The sequence below is a fragment of the Salvelinus namaycush genome, chromosome 32 (assembly GCF_016432855.1).
Source record: "Salvelinus namaycush isolate Seneca chromosome 32, SaNama_1.0, whole genome shotgun sequence".
Classification (NCBI taxonomy): Eukaryota; Metazoa; Chordata; class Actinopteri; order Salmoniformes; family Salmonidae; genus Salvelinus; species Salvelinus namaycush.
This window is the reverse complement of record NC_052338.1, coordinates 9,409,949-9,434,483: the sequence shown is the minus strand read 5'-3', so window position 1 is coordinate 9,434,483 and position 24,535 is coordinate 9,409,949. Positions and strand designations below refer to the sequence as shown.

General features: G+C 38.8%; 1 protein-coding gene across 3 annotated transcripts in view; it reads right to left on the bottom strand.

Moving 5' to 3' along the window:
- Positions 1-3,726: 3,726 nt before the first annotated feature.
- The window catches only part of LOC120027542, a 29,628-nt gene continuing 8,819 nt past the window's right edge, over positions 3,727-24,535 (bottom strand). Inside the window, exons 8-25 of one of the 3 annotated variants that reach the window (XM_038972531.1) lie at positions 24,283-24,321; positions 24,021-24,098; positions 21,953-22,225; positions 21,561-21,854; positions 21,159-21,443; positions 20,117-20,170; positions 19,732-19,776; positions 16,243-16,281; positions 14,713-14,751; positions 14,451-14,528; positions 12,383-12,655; positions 11,991-12,284; positions 11,589-11,873; positions 10,547-10,600; positions 10,162-10,206; positions 5,459-5,497; positions 5,197-5,274; positions 3,727-4,708 (exon numbers count right to left, since the gene is read on the bottom strand). In XM_038972531.1, coding sequence (XP_038828459.1) covers positions 4,701-4,708; positions 5,197-5,274; positions 5,459-5,497; positions 10,162-10,206; positions 10,547-10,600; positions 11,589-11,873; positions 11,991-12,284; positions 12,383-12,655; positions 14,451-14,528; positions 14,713-14,751; positions 16,243-16,281; positions 19,732-19,776; positions 20,117-20,170; positions 21,159-21,443; positions 21,561-21,854; positions 21,953-22,225; positions 24,021-24,098; positions 24,283-24,321 — 2,300 coding nt within the window. In that variant the 3' untranslated portion in view covers positions 3,727-4,700. Of the gene's footprint in view, positions 4,709-5,196; positions 5,275-5,458; positions 5,498-7,680; positions 7,958-10,161; positions 10,207-10,546; positions 10,601-11,588; positions 11,874-11,990; positions 12,285-12,382; positions 12,656-14,450; positions 14,529-14,712; positions 14,752-16,242; positions 16,282-19,731; positions 19,777-20,116; positions 20,171-21,158; positions 21,444-21,560; positions 21,855-21,952; positions 22,226-24,020; positions 24,099-24,282; positions 24,322-24,535 lie in introns of those variants that run through there. The other 2 variants (XM_038972532.1, XM_038972533.1) reach the window with 2 other exon arrangements.

Here is a 24,535-nt window from a genome sequence, read left to right as displayed (position 1 = left end):
ATTCTTATCTGTATTTTTTTGAAACTGCATTGTTGGTTAGGGGCTCGTAAGTAAGCATTTCACTGTAAGGTGTTGTATTCGGCGCATGTGACTAATAAAATTGTATTTTATTTCATTTACATGTAAACAGGAGTAATAGTGACCAGTAGCAGGATAAATTCCAGTCAAAAGTTTGTACACACCTACTCAGTGGCCCCACATTTGTTTTGGGGGGGGGGCTTGCCTGTTTTGCATGTTATTTTGGCATTAACACGTGTCACATATCAGTTTGCAAACAATGTAATATATATATATATATCATTGAGTTAATAAAGCCGCATACAAACAGGCAGCTCCGAAACGCAGGTGTTTCAGCCTAGCTCAGTGCTTTCTGTTGCGGTGGGGCAGGCCAACAGAAAATAGGAGCATTGCACCGTGATTGGCTCAACATTGCACTGTAATTGGCTCAGTGTTCTGTCACTCATGGGGACACTACATCACCCGCCTTTAGTAAGGGTAGACATCAAGAATGTGAGCCCGTTGGGTCATTCCATAGACTTAGATTAGAAGTGCCCTTCCAATAAGAATCAAGGTCATTGGCCACAGATAAAATGGCATCAAATCACGTTATATCTACAGTAGCTTTGACTGGACTGTCAATATCTTACTTTCAAAATCTTAGTTTGCAGTCATCATGAATCAAGTAGACAATCTACTGGCAAATCCTTTTTAGTCCTTGTCATATGAAAATAAATAATGAAGATAAATTATAGATAAAGTGCATCGGTGCTCATCGGCCATTGACCATAAACATTACACAACAAGTAGGAAATCGCAAATTCAACAAAGAGTTGTTTGGAAGGAATCGGTGACAGTGGCAACTCAGAATTGTAAATCTGTCTCTTTCTTTGATGATAAACTTTGCCAAGGAAGGACCGCCGCGCACAACAAGGTGAGTTCAAAAATGTCCTAAATGCTGCAATATGCCAGGGAGATATGGTCAGCCATATCAGCTATGTTTTTTAAAAAGACAGTAAACGAGGCTGAATTAATTGTGTCGCTGTCAGACAAGGCTCCGCTGATATCCAGGTGTAGCGGTGGTAAGGATTCACTCAATTGTGCTGGAAAGAAAGCTCTGCTGTTAGGACAGTTTGTGGGCACCCCTTGTCGCCGTAATAGTGCAATTAATGTATTGTTTAGTGTTGTGTATGGGCTTTGCTGGCAAGCATCTAAAAAGAATGTTGGAGTTTGCCCGACCAAGGTTAACATGCTAAAATCGCCACTGCACCTAATCATTTAAAGATTTTTCTTTATTTTTACTATTTTTTACATTGCAGAATAATAGTGAAGACATCAACAATATGAAATAACACATATGGATTCATAACCAAAAGTGTTAAACAAATAAATATATATTTGAGATTCATAAAAGTAGCCACCCTTTGCCTTGATGACAGCTTTGCACACTCTTAGCATTCTTTCAACCAGCTTGATGAGGTAGTCACCTGGAATGCATGTCAATTAACTGGTGTGCCTTGTTAATAGTTAATCTGTGGAATTTCCAGCCTTCTTAATGCATTTGAGACAATCTGTTTCGTTGTGACAAGGTAGGGGACTATAAATAAGATAGCCCTATTTGGTAAAATACCAAGTCCATAATATGGCAAAAACAGCTAAAATAAGCAAAGAGAAATGGCAGTCCATCATTACTTTAAGTTATGAAGGTCAGTCAATCCGAAAAGTTTCAAGAACTTTGAAAGTTTCTTCAAGTGCAGTCGCAAATACCATCCAGTGCTATGATGAAACTGGCTCTCATGAGGACCGCCACAGGAAAGGAAGACCCAGAGTTACCTCTGCTGCAAAGGATAAGTTCATTAGTTACTAACCTCAGAAATTGCAGCCCTAATAAATGCTTCACAGAGTTCAAGTAACAGAGACACATCAACATCACCTGTTCAGAGGAGACTGCGTGCATCAGGCCTTCTTGCTCGAATTGCTGCAAAGAAACCACTACCAAAGGACACCAATAAGAAGAGACTTGCCTGGGCCAAGAAACACGAGCAATGGACAATAGACCGGTGGAAATCTGTCCTTTGGTCTGATGAGTCCATATTTGAGATTGTGGGTTCCAACCACCGTGTCTTTGTGAGACGCAGAGCAGGTGAACGGATGATCTCCGCATGTGTGGTTCCCACCGTGAAGCATGTTAGAGCAGGTGTGATGGTGATTTATATAGAATTCAAGGCACACTTAACCAGCATGGCTACCACAGGATTCTGCAGCAATACGCCATCATATCTGGTTTGGCTTAGTGGGACTATCATTTGTTTACAACATGATAATGACCCAACACACCTCTAGGCTGTGTAAAGGGTATTTGACCAAGAAGGAGAGTGATGGAGTGCTGCATCAGATGACCTGGCCTCCACAATCACCCAACCTCAACCAAATTGAGATGGTTTGGGATGAGTTGGACCGCAGAGTGAAGGAAAAGCAGCCAACAAGTGCTCAGTATATGTGGGAACTCCTTCAAGACTGTGGGGAAAGCATTCCAGGTGAAGCTGGTTGAGAGAATGTGACTGTGCAACGCTGTCATCAAGGCAGAGGGTGGCTACTTTGAAGAATCTAACATCTATTTTCATTTGTTTAACACTTTTTTGCTAACTACATGATTCCATGTGTTAGTTCATAGTTTTGATGTCTTCACTATTATTCTACAATGTAGAAAATAGTAAAAATAAAGAAAAACCCTTGAATGAGTAGGTGTGTCCAAACTTTTGACTTGTACTGTATTTATACAAAAAGTAATTCCTTCAGAAACTTTGCTATGAGACTCGAAATTGAACTCAGGTGCATCCTGTTTCCATTGATCATCCTTGATGTTTCTACAACCTGATTGGAGTCTACCTGTGGTAAATTCAATTGGACATGATTTGGAAAGTCACACACCTGTCTATATAAGGTCCCACAGTTGACAGTGCATGTCAGAGAAAAAAACAAGCCATGAGGTTGAAGGAATGGTGCACTTCACAAAATAGATGGCATCACGAGGGAGGAAAATGAAGTGGATATATTGAAGCAACATCTCAAGACATCAGTCAGGAAGTTAAAGCTTGGTCGCAAATGGGTCTTCCAAATGGACAATGACCCCAAGCATACTTCCAAAGTTGTGGCAAAATGGCTTAAGGACAACAAAGTCAAGGTATTGGAGTGGCCATCACAAAGCCCTGACCTCAATCCTATAGAAAATGTGTGGGCAGAACTGAAAAAGCGTGTGCGAGCAAGGAGGCCTACAAACCTGACTCAGACCAGCTCTGTCAGGAGGAATGGGGCAAGATTCACCCAACTTATTGTGGGAAGCTTGTGGAAGGCAACCTGAAACATTTGACCCAAGTTAAACAATTTAAATGCAATGTTACCAAATACTAATTGAGTGCATGTAAACTTCTGACCCACTGGGAATGTGATGAAAGAAATAAAGGCTGAAATAAATCATTCTCTCTACTATTATTCTGACATTTCACATTCTTAAAATAAAGTGGTGATCCTAACTGACCTAAAACAGGGAATTTTTACTTGGGATTAAATGTCAGGAATTGTGAAAAACTGAGTTTAAATGTATTTGGCTAAGGTGTATGTAAACTTCTGACTTCAACTGTATGTATGCATGTATACACACACACACACACACACACACACACACAATGTATGGTAGACCCTATTTTGAATGATAGAATGTGCAAAAAATTGAGTATTTTATCATTTATTTTTTTTGTCACAAAAAATCCTACAGGAGATTTTGAAAAGCATGTACAGGTTATAAACAATGTGCACGTGTGTGTTTCTGAGTGCATCTGTGGGCACAATAATTGATAAGTAATGTAGCATACTGGTTAGTACATAGTAACAGAGCAATGCCATGCAAAATTATTGAAATCATTCGGCAAAATAATTTTGTCCACACGTAGCATGCATAACACAAGGAGGCCATATTCAACAAACAAAAAAAGTTTTGGGGAATAAGAGAAAATATATTTTTTACCATCGCTTCAAGACTACATGTTGGGATTATTTGTGTCCTCCATAAAACAATGTTAAAATGTGATAGAAACAGAAAATCCAGTACATATTCATTCAAGAGAGTAGCTTTGTCTTAGATTAGAAACCCAGTGAACGGTTTTGAAATGGGCCCAAGGTTGAAATAAACAATCATAACAAATTATACTGCAAATACCCAAAGGATTAACAATGCTTTTTTGTTACTGAAAATGTACGATAACTATTTTGATATGTTACTTAAAAAAGAAGAGTTTGTCACCGATTGGGCAGAGACTGGAGGTATGAAAACATACCAACATAGAGTATCCTTCTAGGCCTATATAACCCTGATCTAGTTACAATCCCTGAAGACTGATACAAATACTGTAAATATGCCTTTTCATTGTGTGTTAACCTCTCTCCATACAGTAACATCCAGTGTAACAGTAAAACATGAAATGTACTACAGAATAAATTCGTTGAGGAGAAAGGGACACATTGAACTGTAGTGTATTTGGAAGTACAGAACCTTACTCAAGAACAGCTAACAAACACAAAGTAACTATCATTTCCATCACAAGCTTATAAGAATTGAGCAGTGTAACTGAATAACAAGCGTTATCAATAGGCATACTATGAAATTAATTGACTGGTCCCGTCAGGAAGTTTGGCCACCAAGTCATCTAGCCACCTGCACATAAATACACAATATGGAAAAGATGTCCATTATTAGATTGAACACATATGTTACAGCGCAATGTTGTAAAATATTTTCTTATGTATAACAATAAATGGCATGAATAACACATAAGTCAGCTCTAATTACAAATAGATGGTGTCAAATACTGCTGATGGCTTGGCCTCACATGAACTAATTAGTTAGGATCTTTAACTTTCTCTTTTAGTAATAAAACACAAGTGTTGCCCGTTGACATTTTAAAACCGATGTTCCTTATGTTCAGAACTGTCTATTTATCGAACATGCCAACTTTAGAGGATAAACAGAGGTAATAAATGTTTTACATAAAAGTAACCAATTCTACGGCGGCAAACTAATGCAGCATGTAATTCCTAGTTATTTTATTCTATCTTCATAATTACCTCAGTAAATCATTTCTGTAATAAACTGGGACAGTTGGAGAAGAGGTGAAAGAAGGGTTGATATCCATCTAGACTTACTTCCATTAAGCAGCATTGGCATCTTAACTTCCTCCTCACTGGCTCCGTCTGAAGACCTTGCCTTCTGGCTGCCGTGACCTGAAATAGTGGCAGAGGGAAACGGTCTTTCTACAGTCTCAAAAAAAATTGTAAACAAATACAATGTAAGTCTTTGATTGATATTATGTATGCACACATATGACTGACTGAATGTCGCTTTGGATAAAAGCATGTCTGCTATCTTTATTTATTATTATTATGGGTCAAGGGAATATTAGATTACCAGAGTCTGATGAGTTGCTACTTCCATCCTCATATTTGCCTAATAAAAAGGAGAAAACACAGTCCCTAATTTCACTTTAAATATGACAATAAAAAATGTAAACAAAAGCTAACAAAGACAACCATAAACAAGAGGTTCCATTCTTCCATATTGTTGTTCATAGTGCCGCATACAACATACTGTATGTGTGCCTTACATAGCATGCGATGTGTCTTTGTACTGTCTTATTTATTTTACAAACCTCTTCTCTGGCATACTGAAACTAACAGATCTGTTGCCCTGCATGTTAATTAACACAATGCATCAGACACACAGCTCATAAAAGAGACTACAATCACACTAAAAGGGCTTGTGTCTGAGAGTAAGGAAATAAACCTTTAGACCTTTGTGTTTGGTCCATGGTCTGATGTCTTTCTATCCAATCCTCCCTGAGAATCTTGTCGCTTGAACATTTATTGCACTGTTCTAATTTGTGTGCCGGCCGTGTGGGGAAAAATGTGAAGGTATCACGAGCTAGGACAAAATCAACTTTTGTGTCCTCCATCATTCTTAAATAGAAGAAGTTTGGAACCACCAAGACTCTCTCTCCACTGGCTCCAGTTGAAGCTCGCATCCGCTACAAGACCATGGTGCTTGCCTACGGAGCTGTGAGGGGAACGGCACCTCCGTACCTTCAGGCTCTGATCAGGCCCTACACCCAAACAAGGGCACTGCGTTCATCCACCTCTGGCCTGCTCGCCTCCCTACCTCTGAGGAAGTACAGTTCCCGCTCAGCTCAGTCAAAACTGTTCGCTGCTCTGGCACCCCAATGGTGGAACAAACTCCCTCACGACGCCAGGTCAGCGGAGTCAATCACCACCTTCCGGAGACACCTGAAACCCCACCTCTTTAAGGAATACCTAGGATAGGATAAAGTAATCCTTCTAACCCCCCCCCCCCTTAAAAGAGTTAGATGCACTATTGTAAAGTGGTTGTTCCACTGGATATCATAAGGTGAATGCACCAATTTGTAAGTCGCTCTGGACAAGAGCGTCTGCTAAATGACTTAAATGTAATGTAATGTAAATGACTCTTCCTAGAGCCAAACCGAGCAATCGGGGGAGAAGGGCCTTGGTTAGGGAGGTGACCAAGAACCCAATGGTCACCAAGAACCCAATGACAAAGCTCCAGAATTCCTCTGTGGAGATGGGAGAACCTTCCAGAAGGACAACCATCTCTGCAGCACTCCACCAATTAGGCCTTTATGGTAGAGTGGCCAGATGGAAGCCACTCCCCAGTAAAAGGCAAATGACGGCACCTAAAGGACTCTCAGACCATAAGAAACAAGATTCTCTAGTCTAATGAAACCAAGATTGAACTCTTTGGCCTGAATGCCAAGCGTCATGTCTGGAGCAAAGCTGGCATCATCCCTACGGTGAAGCATGGTGGTGGCAGCATTATGCTGTTGGGATGTTTTTTCAGCGGCAGGGACTGGGAGACTAGTCAGAATCGAGGGAAAGATGAACGGAGCAAAATACAGAGAGATCTTTGATGAAAACCTGCTCCATAGCGCTCAGGACCTCAACCAAGACAGCGCAGGAGTGGCTTCGGGACAAATCTCTGAATGTCCTTGAGTGACCCAGCCAGAGTCCGGACTTCTAACATCTCTGGAGAGACCTGAAAATAGCTGTGCAGCAACGCCCCCCATCCAACCTGACAGAGATTGAGAAGATCTGCAGAGAAGAATGGAAGAAACTCCCTAAACACAGGTAAGGGGTCTGAATAATGATGTAAATTTGATATTTCTGGGGGTGGGAGTTATACATTTGCAAAAATGTCTGTTTGGGTAGTCAAGGATATATTTTGTATAATTCTATAAAGTTATAGAATAAAACGTAGGCCTATCGTCTATTTTTGTTTCCCTTACAATAAAAAACACTACAGTGTAATCCATTTGATCACCTTTATTTGTAGATGTGATTAATAATAAAGACCAGTCACAGCTTCTTTTGACAAAGTAGAAACTAAAAATATAATAATAATATAACCAGCCAGGTGTGCAGGTGAATTATTTGCTGTATTTCTAAATAAAAGCACCAGTGCATGAACAATAGTAAAGGATTAATTGCATAAATAAATATTAGTGGAAATATATTTATGACAAGATATAAAAACAGTAATTGGTTGATTGTAGCAGACACTGTATTGCGCCCTTATATCTGTGCCTTTACACACAAATCAATCGTGTCTTTTCTTTATGCTTCGGGTCCAGTCAGCACACAGCTTCGGGGCTTTGTGTGAGCAAGCCCCACAAACAAATCGGTTGCACTGCACAATTTATGGGCCTTGTTTCGTGCACCTGACGACTTGACATTGTGTCTTATTTTTCCCGAGTGGGAACTGTGGTGCTTGGGGAAAAGAGAGCAGGACTTGTTTCCTTGGCGGCCTGCTTGGCTGCTGTAGCTTCCATCTTGGCGTTTTATGTTCCGAGCGGGCTAGTCTTCTTTGCAATCAACTTGTCTGCCAGGGAAATTGATTTGAACATGGTCACATTTCTGCCTTTGCTCATGTTAAGGCTCCATGAGTCTCAAAACCACAGTCTCAGACCGTCGCTCACCCGCTAGCCTGGTTTCATCTTTCCTCAGATATGGAAAGCCATTGAGTAAGGACTTGGTTTTGACATCGGTGGCTAACCAGAACTTAACTGAAGTGAAATGCACCATTATCACTTCCTATCGGGTTTCTATCACCCATTCACGACAGAAAGGAATATTAAAATTGTACGTTAATTATGTTACTAGTTTTTGCTTAACAGCCAGAGGAATGCTGCCTGACAAGTGGTCATGTGCTGAATGCATGGACAGCACAGATATTCTTGTAAAAAGTGACATTTGGAAAAAGAGCTGCACCTCTTGAATTTTGAGAGTTATTTGAAAAAGGTAAGTCTGATAGAAACTGCAGAATATGCTCTTTCAGATACTATATAAAAATCACAATGTTTTACCTGCGTGTGACTCTGAAGGACAATTTGATAAAGCGATGCTCCGTTCCCTGCATCTGTCAATTACAAGATGCGCCCATTTCTTCATGTACAACTTGATTGGCCTAATATTCTCACTCCTCAAGTTATTGTCAACTGAATCTTGTCCACAGGCTAACTCTTATTATGTATGAAATTAGTTTTGGTATAGTTTAGGTGTAGTTTTGATGGACCGGCTGTGTGGCATCGGCTGACTGGCATTGTTTGTTTCCTGCTCATCAACCTGGATAATAGTCAAGGATATGTTTAACATTATTCTAAAGCCTGCAACATGTAGCATGTTTTACTTTCCCTTCCATTTGATTAGTAATAGAGTTATAGTAAATAAAACAGTCCCATAAGAATGTATTTTTACAAAGTAAAATTTAAACAAGAATGGGATCAATTTAGGCCTAATTTGAATTTGATTGTGAAGTGACTTGTACAATTATCGCCTATTTATCCATTTGTCAATCATTCAGTGAGAAGAGAGAGACGCATTAGCACCTGGCTGACTACAGCACATTGTCTTGGCGGATTTAGATAGGAATAGTTGTAAAAAAACAGGTAAAACGGCTCTAAATACTTTTGTTTGTAATTTCAAAATTCTGACAAATGAGCAGTGTAAAATACAAACATTCAGGAAGAGTCAGGGAAGGAGCAGGACATAGGTTTTTTGGGAGGCTGAATTTTTTTACTTACAAAATCAATCATCAGTGGCCGTTGGCCTATGGCAGTTCTAGTGTTATCTCCTAGCTCTTGATGATGACTCAGTCCTCTCATTTTAGGTAAACACTTAGAAAAAAAAACCCTCTAGAATCTAAAAGGGTTCTTTGCCTGTCCCCATAGGAGAAGCCTCTGAAGAACTCTTTTTGGTTCCACGGAGGGTTCTACATGGAACTGATGGGTTTGACCTATAAACTTCAAACATCCTTAATCATGTCACAGAGGGAGAGAGAGGGAAGCAGGATGTGTAAATACTGTCAGAACATGTTATTGTTAGACATCGGGATACTATGGGAAGGAGGGGGGCCACAGACTGGTACAAGTCAACAGGACAGCTATGAGTGGGGAGAATTAAGGAATGCGGAACCAAGTCAGCTCCAATGAAGTGAGAAAGAACAGTCATCACTGGAGTTCTGCCTAGCAACAGAGATGTACTGGCTGACCATATGTGTGAGGAGGAGACTCCGCGTAGGAAGGGTTAAATACCAGTGCTTGTGTAAATATGTTTTTTTTGTCTTGTGCATCTGTGTGACCCAGTGGGTGAATACACCTGGTTGGAGCTTTACTAATCATCTGAGTTTTACACAGTTCATTTAGAACCTAACAAACTCAAAAGGGTTCTATCTGGAACCAAAAAGGATTCTATCTGGAACTCAAAAGTGTTCTCTTATGGGGACAGTTGAAGAACCCATTTTTCTAAGAGTGTACCACATGATTTGTGATGAAGGTGATAAAAGTAACCTTTGCTATTAAATGCAAACATGCCAGGTCTTATTGTATTGTTCCTTAACCTGCCTTTGGAAAACACCTTGAAGACGTATTTGCTTAAATGCCAGGAATTCATGTTATAAGTCAATCATTCTTATTTGTAATTAGAATCTTCTCAGAAAATAAAGAAATGGAACCTTTTCTGCTTTTAGCAACTATTATAACAGTAAAACATAATATGTCCTCTACAAGTTTTGAAATAATGTCTTACTTGGTGTGGTGGTCATGTTCGAATTGGTCGCTCCATTCCCATTGCCTGAAAGTAACAGAGTCATATGAGTAGAATAACTTTGCAAGTACATGGTTAAGTCTGATTCATTGATGTTATGCTATATACTGATCGGTATTGTCCAGAACAACATGTAGACAATATGGGGCTATTAATCAGTATGGGAACATGATTGATGTGTAAAAACATGGATTGGATGGGCTGTCATTAATTGAATCCTCTCAAGATGTTATTAAATCAATGCAAACGACAATCATGAGATGGACCATTATTAAACACATCCCAACCAGATCATTGGTATTGCTGTGCTACTGCTATACATGAAAGACTTCTAGGGGTAAAACACATGACATTGTATCAACAGTACCATTTAGAGGGGTCTGGATCCCAGGAGGTGGTAGAGCTCCTGAATTACCAGCACCTAAAACAATGGAGCAAGGTGTTAAAACCAATTATGAAAGTGGACAAAAACAGGGGAAACACATAGGTAGGAAAAATAATTATACAATACTTCACTTAGTTTGACCTCCTGACTTGATTTACTAAAGTCATGCACTAATGCCAAAAAGTGCACTGAAAAACCTACTCTGTACAGAAATTACCACAATCGCTACCGTTTCTCTCATACATAATATAAGAAACTTAGATATTTTGCCTTTCCTCCAAAGAAACAGCATGATAATTATGCCAATGGCAGCAGCACCACCAATGATGATGATAGCAACTGTGGATTAAGTACAGAACACACTAAGTACAGAACACACCTTCAACATAGTAGTTTGAAGGATTTTATTGTAATGGAATGGGGGGGGGGTAGTTGAGGTAGTGAAGGGGGAGCGTGATGCTCGTGGTAGGTAGAGGTTTGTCTGTCCGTAGAAACAATAACAAAGTGGTCACACCGCCTGTATTTTGGTAAAAAGCGGTGGGATGGGCTTGGAGAAATGTACCCACTCCCAAGTTCATAGACAGAGCTATGGATGCAAGGACTGACCATCCATGTTATTCAAATGACAGTTTTAACCACGTTCTGAGGCCAGACAGTGTTTGTTTACATTTACATTGTTTACAAAACACTGGAATAAAACAAGCCTGTATCTTGGGATTTGATGGAGTACGACAGTAGAACTAAGCTCATGAGGCATTCATAAGTTATATTCTTCAAGATGCAATGGGTATATATCATTCATTTATGTCCAAAAATGGATGTAGCAACAACAGATTCCAGCTTTAACAACAAAATCCTATACATTGAGCTTGAAACTGTTGACTCACATTTAAATAATCTTAATTTGTGACCTTACAACAGACTCAAACATTTTACTAATTGATTTTTACCATAATTGCTAACCATGCTAATAACTGGTTTGTTGAAAATATATAAAGTATATGAAATACTAGGACAACCTTACCCCATTTTTTCACAATTGACTCGTTCAATGTTGTATGGCTGACAGAGCATTCATACATTTCCTTGTCTGCCTCTGGGATCTGCACACTAATCCTGATCTGGTAGGTGTCATCATTATTGGGTAAGACTCCGTCAGACTGCACTCCATCGTCTTCGGTCAGTTGGACCCCATTCTTCTTAATATGAATTATCACATCTTTGGGATAGAAACCTGTTGCCATGCAGGTCAGGCGGACATTTCCTGCAGGTGTGGCTTTTTTAGCAAAAACAGAGATATTTGGAGGGGCTGAAGAGGGAATAAACAGAGAACACTCATATTTAATTTCTGATCTCATAGGTCCTTTTCTGTAAACCAATCGTTAGGCTACACTATTTAAGGAGATTAATATTTATAAGTACTCACGGTCAGTGCTACTTAATTCTTTGTCTCCATATTCCATGAATTTGGACAGCCAGTCCACACACTCCTTCTCCAGGTAGCCCTTGGTGTACTGGTTGAGGATCTGCACCCCGTCCCACTTCCTCTTAGTCGGCACAGCTTGAACAACTGAGGCCACCCACTGCATAGTGGCAAAATCAAAGGCCAAGAAGTCATCACCATCGTAGCTGTATTGGTCAGTGCCCTTTATGAATTTCAATGTGCCGTCTGGCTGTTTGTCAATCTCACATCCATGTTTCCACTGAAGGACATGAACATCTGAGATGAAAAATGAAAAAGGTAGACAACTAATTACCCACAATTTAAGAAAAATATAAATGCTGAGCGTAGGACAAAATGCAAGTGTGGTTTCTCACCAGTGTTGTTGTGCCCCATGCGGTCCATCAGGATGTTGATGTTGACTTTGAACCACTGCTCCTTGCTCTTGCGTGACTGAGTGCCTTTTTCCCAGTAGTCTGCTGGCAGCTTCTCCCTCATCCAGTCCTGTTTGGGAATCTTCTTTTTATCCACACTGTCATAGTAATCAATCTGTTTGTCATTCAACAGACCCATGGCAGTGAACTCGTGGATACCAGGCAATTCAACTGGCTTTGAGAGGGCAGTGTAGATGTAATTCAACGAGTAGATCTCTGTAGGGGAAAAGAAACATTGAGATAATTTGTCTCAATTCTCCTTCTCTCCATGTTAATCAGCCATGCTGTAAAACATTCAATTTGCACTACGCATAAATAGCTCTGCCATTTCCTGGTTGCTAAAACTCTAATAGTTAACCTAATTTCAGTTTGTGCCAAAATAAGCTTGTATAGTGTGTAGAGAATCATTGTACCATCTAAACTGCTGTTAAATATATTTTCCATAACAAAAAATACAGTATTTTCAGCTGTTTGACTGGTGTACAAAAACAAAAGTAAAAGAAGCAAAAACAAAACTTAAGAACAGAAAGCATAGAAATAGAGTACATAGAACATATCTCCTGCTTCTTAGAAGTGCTATCAATTAGAATGATAGAGCTTTAACTAACATTTCTATGGTAATTTTGTCACGTCGCCCAGAAAGTTGCCACTAGGAAGACACTGTCAAATACTTAGGTCTATCGTCTCTGTAAGGGGCCAACTAGTAAAAAAATAAACTTCTATGAAATATCATAGCAGGGAAGTCATACTACGGCCTTGCATCATTATGTCTAAATGGTAGTTTAGTTTGCATTGATGTAGCCCATACAGGCCTATTACAAATCTAATCAAATCAAATCAAATGTGTCACATACAACAAGTGTAGACCTTACCGCGAAACGCTTACTTACAAGTTACACCGGTTGTATTCGGCGCATGTGACAAATACAATTTGATTAGATTTTTAATGGGCCTATAAGGACTACATCAATGTAACCTAAACTACCATTTAGACATCATTATGCAAGGCCATAGTATGACTTCTCTCTGCTATTACATTCATTGCCTATTGAAGAAGTGAAGTGGAACATATTCTGCGATTTATCAAAAACAAATGTATTAACCTAATCAATTAACAGTATTGATTAAGGTAAACTATTTTCGTAACTTGTTGATTAGGCATATGAGTCGTCAAACTATTAAAACAATGAATTTCCTGTTTCCTGTGAGCGTTTCATATTTTTGTTAAACAGTACAAGTAATTTATCTACAATGTAAAATGTCAAACATACCAGCTAACAACATGATCGGGCAGCATATGTGTTTTACAAAAGGTTGATCATGGGGGATTTTGAACTGTAATGTATTTGGAAGTACAGAACCTTACTCAAGAACAGCTAACAAACACAAAGTAACTATCATTTCCATCACAAGCTTATAAGAATTGAGCAGTGTAACTGAATAACAAGCGTTATCAATGGGCATACTATGAAATTAATTGACTGGTCCCGTCAGGAAGTTTGGCCACCAAGTCATCTAGCCACCTGCACATAAATACACAATATGGAAAAGATGTGCATTATTAGATTGAACACATATGTTACAGCGCAATGTTGTAAAATATTTTCTTATGTATAACAATAAATGGCATGAATAACACATAAGTCAGCTCTAATTACAAATAGATGGTGTCAAATACTGCTGATGGCTTGGCCTCACATGAACTAATTAGTTAGGATCTTTAACTTTCTCTTTTAGTGATAAAACACAAGTGTTGCCCGTTGACATTTTAAAACCGATGTTCCTTATGTTCAGAACTGTCTATTTATCGAACATGCCAACTTTAGAGGATAAACAGAGGGAATAAATGTTTTACATAAAAGTAACCAATTCTACGGCGGCAAACTAATGCAGCATGTAATTCCTAGTTATTTTATTCTATCTTCATAATTACCACAGTAAATAATTTCTGTAATAAACTGGGACAGTTGGAGAAGAGGTGAAAGAAGGGTTGATATCCATCTAGACTTACTTCCATTAGGCAGCATTGGCGTCTTAACTTCCTCCTCACTGGCTCCGTCTGAAGACTTTTCCTTCTGGCTGCCTTGACCTGAAATAGTGTCAGAGGGAAACGGTCTTTCTACAGTCTCGAAAAAATTTGTAAACAAATACAATGTAAGTCTTTGATTGATATTATGTATGCACACATATGACTGACTGAATGTCGCTTTGGATAAAAGCATGTCTGCTATCTTTATTTATTATTATTATGGGTCAAGGGAATATTAGATTACCAGAGTCTGATGAGTTGCTACTTCCATCCTCATATTTGCCTAATAAAAAGGAGAAAACACAGTCCCTAATTTCACTTTAAATATGACAATAAAAAATGTAAACAAAAGCTAACAAAGACAACCATAAACAAGAGGTTCCATTCTTCCATATTGTTGTTCATAGTGCCGCATACAACATACTGTATGTGTGCCTTACATAGCATGTGATGTGTCTTTGTACTGTCTTATTTATTTTACAAACCTCTTCTCTGGCATACTGAAACTAACAGATCTGTTGCCCTGCATGTTAATTAACACAATGCATCAGACACACAGCTCATAAAAGAGACTACAATCACACTAAAAGGGCTTGTGTCTGAGAGTAAGGAAATAAACCTTTAGACCTTTGTGTTTGGTCCATGGTCTGATGTCTTTCTATCCGATTCTCCCTGAGAATCTTGTCGCTTGAACATTTATTGCACCGTTCTAATTTGTGTGCCGGCCGTGTGGGGAAAAATGTGAAGGCATCACGAGCTGTGACAAAATCAACTTTTGTGTCCTCCATCATTCTTAAATAGAAGAAGTTTGGAACCACCAAGACTCTTCCTAGAGCCAAACCGAGCAATCGGGGGAGAAGGGAATTGGTCAAGGAGGTGACCAAGAACCCAATGGTCACTCTGATAGAGCTCCAGAGTTCCTCTGTGGAGATGGGAGAAACTTCCAGAAGGACAACCATCTCTGCAGCACTCCACCAATTAGGCCTTTATGGTAGAGTGGCCAGATGGAAGCCACTCCTCAGTAAAAGGCAAATGACAGCCCACTTGGAGTTTGCCAAAAGGCACCTAAAGGACTCTCAGACCATAAGAAACAAGATTCTCTAGTCTAATGAAACCAAGATTGAACTCTTTGGCCTGAATGCCAAGCGTCATGTCTGGAGCAAAGCTGGCATCATCCCTACGGTGAAGCATGGTGGTGGCAGCATCATGCTGTTGGGATGTTTTTTCAGCAGCAGGGACTGGGAGACTAGTCAGAATCGAGGGAAAGATGAACGGAGCAAAATACAGAGAGATCTTTGATGAAAACCTGCTCCATAGCGCTCAGGACCTCAACCAAGACAGCGCAGGAGTGGCTTCGGGACAAATCTCTGAATGTCCTTGAGTGACCCAGCCAGAGCCCGGACTTCTAACATCTCTGGAGAGACCTGAAAATAGCTGTGCAGCAACGCCCCCCATCCAACTTGACAGAGCTTGAGAAGATCTGCAGAGAAGAATGGAAGAAACTCCCTAAACACAGGTAAGGGGTCTGAATAATGATGTAAATGTGATATTTCTGGGGGTGGGAGTTATACATTTGCAAAAATGTCTAAAAACCTGCTTTTGCTCTGTCGTTATAGGGTATTGTATGTATATTGATGAGGGGGAAAAAACGATTTAATCAATTTTAAAATAAGGCTGTAACGTAACAAAATGTGAAAAAAGTCAATGGGTCTGAATACTTTCCAAATAGACTGTACAAGGTAAAATAACTGGCAATACTTTTGAATAACATTACCTGAGTCAGAGGAAATGCCGCTAGCGCCATCCATTGTCACTGGGAAAAGATAATCAATCTTTAGTTAGATAAAGCTATATAGTGATGATCATTGTTCCTCTATAAGGCATGCATATTCCCAATTGAAATTCAATTAATGAACTGAAAAATCCTCATAGTAAACAACGACCAGTATCCAGATCATTAATTTAATTCACTTCCTGAATTGAAAAGTACACTAGTAAAATATGTTACATTTACTTTTTCCCCTTTTTACATTTAACTTCAGTGTTATAATAATCATACTCAGTACAGATAATTTATTGGTTAAAATTCATTTGTCATGTTGTTCCCCACTAGGTTGTTGACAGTGTGTAAGGGCTTTTAACATTAGAACTGCCTGGCCTTTCAGCATATAAGTACCCGATAGAGAATGTTGCCAGGCGTCCCGTTTAGCATATACATAAGATGCATTTCAACCTGCAAGATGCGCAAACATGCTTGATAAATAAATGCTTGATAAATAAATGCTTGATAAATAGTGCATTAACTATTGTAAAGGATTAATTGCATGAAGAAGTATTCATGGAAAAATATATTTAAAAAATAACAATAGTTTTGTTTGGGTAGTCAAGGATATATTTTGTATAATTCTATAAAGTCATAGAAAAAAACGTAGGCCTATCGTCTATTTTTGTTTCCCTTACAATAAAAAAACACTACAGTGTAATCAATTTGATCACCTTTATTTGTAGATGTGATTAGTAATAAAGGCCAGTTACAGCTTCGTTTGACAAAGTAGAAACTAAAAATATAATAATAATAATATAACCAGCCAGGTGTGCAGGTGAATTATTTGCTGTATTTCTAAATAAAAGCACCAGTGCATGAACAATAGTAAAGGATTAATTGCATAAATAAATATTAGTGGAAATATATTCATGACAAGATATAAAAACAGTAATTGGTTGATTGTAGCAGACACTGTATTGCGCCCTTATATCTGTGCCTTTACACACAAATCAATCGTGTCTTTTCTTTATGCTTCGGGTCCACAGTCAGCACACAGCTTCAGGGCTTTGTGTGAGCAAGCCCCACAAACAAATCGGTTGCACTGCACAATTTTCATGGGCCTTGTTTCGTGCACCTGACGACTTGACATTGTGTCTTATTCTTCCCGAGTGGGAACTGTGGTGCTTGGGGAAAAGAGAGCAGGACTTGTTTCCTTGGCGGCCTGCTTGGCTCCTGTAGCTTCCATCTTGGCGTTTTATGTTCCGAGCGGGCTAGTCTTCTTTGCAATCAACTTGTCTGCCAGGGAAATTGATTTGAACATGGTCACATTTCTGCCTTTGCTCATGTTAAGGCTCCATGAGTCTCAAAACCACAGTCTCAGACCGTCGCTCACCCGCTAGCCTGGTTTCATCTTTCCTCAGATATAGAAAGCCATTGAGCAAGGACTTGGTTTTGACATCGGTGGCTAACCAGAACTTAACTGAAGTCAAATGCACCATTATCACTTCCTATCGGGTTTCTATCACCCATTCACGACAGAATAGAATATTAAAATTGTACGTTAATTATGTTACTAGTTTTTGCTTAATAGCCAGAGGAATGCTGCCTGACAAGTGGTCATGTGCTGAATGCATGGACAACACAGATATTCTTGTAAAAAGTGACATTTGGAAAAAGAGCTGCACCTCTTGAATTTTGAGTTACTTGAAAAAGGTAAGTCTGATAGAAACTGCAGAATATGCTCTTTCAGATACTATATAAAAATCACAATGTTTTACCTGCGAGTGACTCTGAAGGACAATTTGATAAAGCGATGCTCCGTTCCCTGCATCTGTCAATTACAAGATGCGCCCATTTCTTCATGTACAACTTGACTGGCCTAATATTCTCTCTCCTCAAGTTATTGTCAACTGAATCTTGTCCACAGGCTAACTCTTATTATGTATGAAATTAGTTTTGGTATAGTTTAGGTGTAGTTTTGATGGACCGGCTGTGTGGCATCGGCTGACTGGCATTGTTTGTTTCCTGCTCATCAACCTGGATAATAGTCAAGGATATGTTTAACATTATTCTAAAGCCTGCAACATGTAGCATGTTTTACTTTCCCTTCCATTTGATTAGTAATAGAGTTATAGTAAATAAAACAGTCCCATAAGAATGTATTTTTACAAAGTAAAATTTAAACAAGAATGGGATCAATTTAGGCCTAATTTGAATTTGATTGTGAAGTGACTTGTACAATTATCGCCTATTTATCCATTTGTCAATCATTCAGTGAGAAGAGAGAGACGCATTAGCACCTGGCTGACTACAGCACATTGTCTTGGCAGATTAAGTCAGGAATAGTTGTAAAAAAACAGGTAAAACGGCTCTAAATACTTTTGTTTGTAATTTCAAAATTCTGACAAATGAGCAGTGTAAAATACAAACATTCAGGAAGAGTCAGGGAAGGAGCAGGACATAGCTTTTTTGGGAGGCTGAATTTTTTAACTTACAAAATCAATCATCAGTGGCCGTTGGCCTATGGCAGTTCTAGTGTTATCTCCTAGCTCTTGATGATGACTCAGTCCTCTCATTTTAGGTAAACACTTAGAAAAAAAAAAACTCTAGAATCTAAAAGTGTTCTTTGCCTGTCCCCATAGGAGAAGCCTCTGAAGAACTCTTTTTGGTTCCACGGAGGGTTCTACATGGAACTGATGGGTTTGCCCTATAAACTTCAAACATCCTTAATCATGTCACAGAGGGAGAGAGAGGGAAGCAGGATGTGTAAATACTGTCAGAACATGTTATTGTTAGACATCGGGATACTATGGGAAGGAGGGGGGCCACAGACTGGTACAAGTCAACAGGACAGCTATGAGTGGGGAGAATTAAGGAATGCGGAACCAAGTCAGCTCCAATGAAGTGAGAAAGAACAGTCATCACTGGAGTTCTGCCTAGCAACAGAGATGTACTGGCTGACCATATGTGTGAGGAGGAGACTCCGCGTAGGAAGGGTTAAATACCAGTGCTTGTGTAAATATGTTTTTTTTGTCTTGTGCATCTGTGTGACCCAGTGGGTGAATACACCTGGTTGGAGCTTTACTAATCATCTGAGTTTTACACAGTTCATTTAGAACCTAACAAACTCAAAAGGGTTCTATCTGGAACCAAAAAGGATTCTATCTGGAACTCAAAAGTGTTCTCTTATGGGGACAGTTGAAGAACCCATTTTTCTAAGAGTGTACCACATGATTTGTGATGAAGGTGATAAAAGTAACCTTTGCTATTAAATGCAAACATGCCAGGTCTTATTGTATTGTTCCTTAACCTGCCTTTGGAAAACACCTTGAAGACGTATTTGCTTAAATGCCAGGAATTCATGTTATAAGTCAATCATTCTTATTTGTAATTAGAATCTTCTCAGAAAATAAAGAAATGGAACCTTTTCTGCTTTTAGCAACTATTATAACAGTAAAACATAATATGTCCTCTACAAGTTTTGAAATAATGTCTTACTTGGTGTGGTGGTCATGTTCGAATTGGTCGCTCCATTCCCATTGCCTGAAAGTAACAGAGTCATATGAGTAGAATAACTTTGCAAGTACATGGTTAAGTCTGATTCATTGATGTTATGCTATATACTGATCGGTATTGTCCAGAACAACATGTAGACAATATGGGGCTATTAATCAGTATGGGAACATGATTGATGTGTAAAAACATGGATTGGATGGGCTGTCATTAATTGAATCCTCTCAAGATGTTATTAAATCAATGCAAACGACAATCATGAGATGGACCATTATTAAACACATCCCAACCAGATCATTGGTATTGCTGTGCTACTGCTATACATGAAAGACTTCTAGGGGTAAAACACATGACATTGTATCAACAGTACCATTTAGAGGGGTCTGGATCCCAGGAGGTGGTAGAGCTCCTGAATTACCAGCACCTAAAACAATGGAGCAAGGTGTTAAAACCAATTATGAAAGTGGACAAAAACAGGGGAAACACATAGGTAGGAAAAATAATTATACAATACTTCACTTAGTTTGACCTCCTGACTTGATTTACTAAAGTCATGCACTAATGCCAAAAAGTGCACTGAAAAACCTACTCTGTACAGAAATTACCACAATCGCTACCGTTTCTCTCATACATAATATAAGAAACTTAGATATTTTGCCTTTCCTCCAAAGAAACAGCATGATAATTATGCCAATGGCAGCAGCACCACCAATGATGATGATAGCAACTGTGGATTAAGTACAGAACACACTAAGTACAGAACACACCTTCAACATAGTAGTTTGAAGGATTTTATTGTAATGGAATGGGGGGGGGGTAGTTGAGGTAGTGAAGGGGGAGCGTGATGCTCGTGGTAGGTAGAGGTTTGTCTGTCCGTAGAAACAATAACAAAGTGGTCACACCGCCTGTATTTTGGTAAAAAGCGGTGGGATGGGCTTGGAGAAATGTACCCACTCCCAAGTTCATAGACAGAGCTATGGATGCAAGGACTGACCATCCATGTTATTCAAATGACAGTTTTAACCACGTTCTGAGGCCAGACAGTGTTTGTTTACATTTACATTGTTTACAAAACACTGGAATAAAACAAGCCTGTATCTTGGGATTTGATGGAGTACGACAGTAGAACTAAGCTCATGAGGCATTCATAAGTTATATTCTTCAAGATGCAATGGGTATATATCATTCATTTATGTCCAAAAATGGATGTAGCAACAACAGATTCCAGCTTTAACAACAAAATCCTATACATTGAGCTTGAAACTGTTGACTCACATTTAAATAATCTTAATTTGTGACCTTACAACAGACTCAAACATTTTACTAATTGATTTTTACCATAATTGCTAACCATGCTAATAACTGGTTTGTTGAAAATATATAAAGTATATGAAATACTAGGACAACCTTACCCCATTTTTTCACAATTGACTCGTTCAATGTTGTATGGCTGACAGAGCATTCATACATTTCCTTGTCTGCCTCTGGGATCTGCACACTAATCCTGATCTGGTAGGTGTCATCATTATTGGGTAAGACTCCGTCAGACTGCACTCCATCGTCTTCGGTCAGTTGGACCCCATTCTTCTTAATATGAATTATCACATCTTTGGGATAGAAACCTGTTGCCATGCAGGTCAGGCGGACATTTCCTGCAGGTGTGGCTTTTTTAGCAAAAACAGAGATATTTGGAGGGGCTGAAGAGGGAATAAACAGAGAACACTCATATTTAATTTCTGATCTCATAGGTCCTTTTCTGTAAACCAATCGTTAGGCTACACTATTTAAGGAGATTAATATTTATAAGTACTCACGGTCAGTGCTACTTAATTCTTTGTCTCCATATTCCATGAATTTGGACAGCCAGTCCACACACTCCTTCTCCAGGTAGCCCTTGGTGTACTGGTTGAGGATCTGCACCCCGTCCCACTTCCTCTTAGTCGGCACAGCTTGAACAACTGAGGCCACCCACTGCATAGTGGCAAAATCAAAGGCCAAGAAGTCATCACCATCGTAGCTGTATTGGTCAGTGCCCTTTATGAATTTCAATGTGCCGTCTGGCTGTTTGTCAATCTCACATCCATGTTTCCACTGAAGGACATGAACATCTGAGATGAAAAATGAAAAAGGTAGACAACTAATTACCCACAATTTAAGAAAAATATAAATGCTGAGCGTAGGACAAAATGCAAGTGTGGTTTCTCACCAGTGTTGTTGTGCCCCATGCGGTCCATCAGGATGTTGATGTTGACTTTGAACCACTGCTCCTTGCTCTTGCGTGACTGAGTGCCTTTTTCCCAGTAGTCTGCTGGCAGCTTCTCCCTCATCCAGTCCTGTTTGGGAATCTTCTTTTTATCCACACTGTCATAGTAATCAATCTGTTTGTCATTCAACAGACCCATGGCAGTGAACTCGTGGATACCAGGCAATTCAACTGGCTTTGAGAGGGCAGTGTAGATGTAATTCAACGAGTAGATCTCTGTAGGGGAAAAGAAACATTGAGATAATTTGTCTCAATTCTCCTTCTCTCCATGTTAATCAGCCATGCTGTAAAACATTCAATTTGCACTACGCATAAATAGCTCTGCCATTTCCTGGTTGCTAAAACTCTAATAGTTAACCTAATTTCAGTTTGTGCCAAAATAAGCTTGTATAGTGTGTAGAGAATCATTGTACCATCTAAACTGCTGTTAAATATATTTTCCATAACAAAAAATACAGTATTTTCAGCTGTTTGACTGGTGTACAAAAACAAAAGTAAAAGAAGCAAAAACAAAACTTAAGAACAGAAAGCATAGAAATAGAGTACATAGAACATATCTCCTGCTTCTTAGAAGTGCTATCAATTAGAATGATAGAGCTTTAACTAACATTTCTATGGTAATTTTGTCACGTCGCCCAGAAAGTTGCCACTAGGAAGACACTGTCAAATACTTAGGTCTATCGTCTCTGTAAGGGGCCAACTAGTAAAAAAATAAACTTCTATGAAATATCATAGCAGGGAAGTCATACTACGGCCTTGCATCATTATGTCTAAATGGTAGTTTAGTTTGCATTGATGTAGCCCATACAGGCCTATTACAAATCTAATCAAATCAAATCAAATGTGTCACATACAACAAGTGTAGACCTTACCGCGAAACGCTTACTTACAAGTTACACCGGTTGTATTCGGCGCATGTGACAAATACAATTTGATTAGATTTTTAATGGGCCTATAAGGACTACATCAATGTAACCTAAACTACCATTTAGACATCATTATGCAAGGCCATAGTATGACTTCTCTCTGCTATTACATTCATTGCCTATTGAAGAAGTGAAGTGGAACATATTCTGCGATTTATCAAAAACAAATGTATTAACCTAATCAATTAACAGTATTGATTAAGGTAAACTATTTTCGTAACTTGTTGATTAGGCATATGAGTCGTCAAACTATTAAAACAATGAATTTCCTGTTTCCTGTGAGCGTTTCATATTTTTGTTAAACAGTACAAGTAATTTATCTACAATGTAAAATGTCAAACATACCAGCTAACAACATGATCGGGCAGCATATGTGTTTTACAAAAGGTTGATCATGGGGGATTTTGAACTGTAATGTATTTGGAAGTACAGAACCTTACTCAAGAACAGCTAACAAACACAAAGTAACTATCATTTCCATCACAAGCTTATAAGAATTGAGCAGTGTAACTGAATAACAAGCGTTATCAATGGGCATACTATGAAATTAATTGACTGGTCCCGTCAGGAAGTTTGGCCACCAAGTCATCTAGCCACCTGCACATAAATACACAATATGGAAAAGATGTGCATTATTAGATTGAACACATATGTTACAGCGCAATGTTGTAAAATATTTTCTTATGTATAACAATAAATGGCATGAATAACACATAAGTCAGCTCTAATTACAAATAGATGGTGTCAAATACTGCTGATGGCTTGGCCTCACATGAACTAATTAGTTAGGATCTTTAACTTTCTCTTTTAGTGATAAAACACAAGTGTTGCCCGTTGACATTTTAAAACCGATGTTCCTTATGTTCAGAACTGTCTATTTATCGAACATGCCAACTTTAGAGGATAAACAGAGGGAATAAATGTTTTACATAAAAGTAACCAATTCTACGGCGGCAAACTAATGCAGCATGTAATTCCTAGTTATTTTATTCTATCTTCATAATTACCACAGTAAATAATTTCTGTAATAAACTGGGACAGTTGGAGAAGAGGTGAAAGAAGGGTTGATATCCATCTAGACTTACTTCCATTAGGCAGCATTGGCGTCTTAACTTCCTCCTCACTGGCTCCGTCTGAAGACTTTTCCTTCTGGCTGCCTTGACCTGAAATAGTGTCAGAGGGAAACGGTCTTTCTACAGTCTCGAAAAAATTTGTAAACAAATACAATGTAAGTCTTTGATTGATATTATGTATGCACACATATGACTGACTGAATGTCGCTTTGGATAAAAGCATGTCTGCTATCTTTATTTATTATTATTATGGGTCAAGGGAATATTAGATTACCAGAGTCTGATGAGTTGCTACTTCCATCCTCATATTTGCCTAATAAAAAGGAGAAAACACAGTCCCTAATTTCACTTTAAATATGACAATAAAAAATGTAAACAAAAGCTAACAAAGACAACCATAAACAAGAGGTTCCATTCTTCCATATTGTTGTTCATAGTGCCGCATACAACATACTGTATGTGTGCCTTACATAGCATGTGATGTGTCTTTGTACTGTCTTATTTATTTTACAAACCTCTTCTCTGGC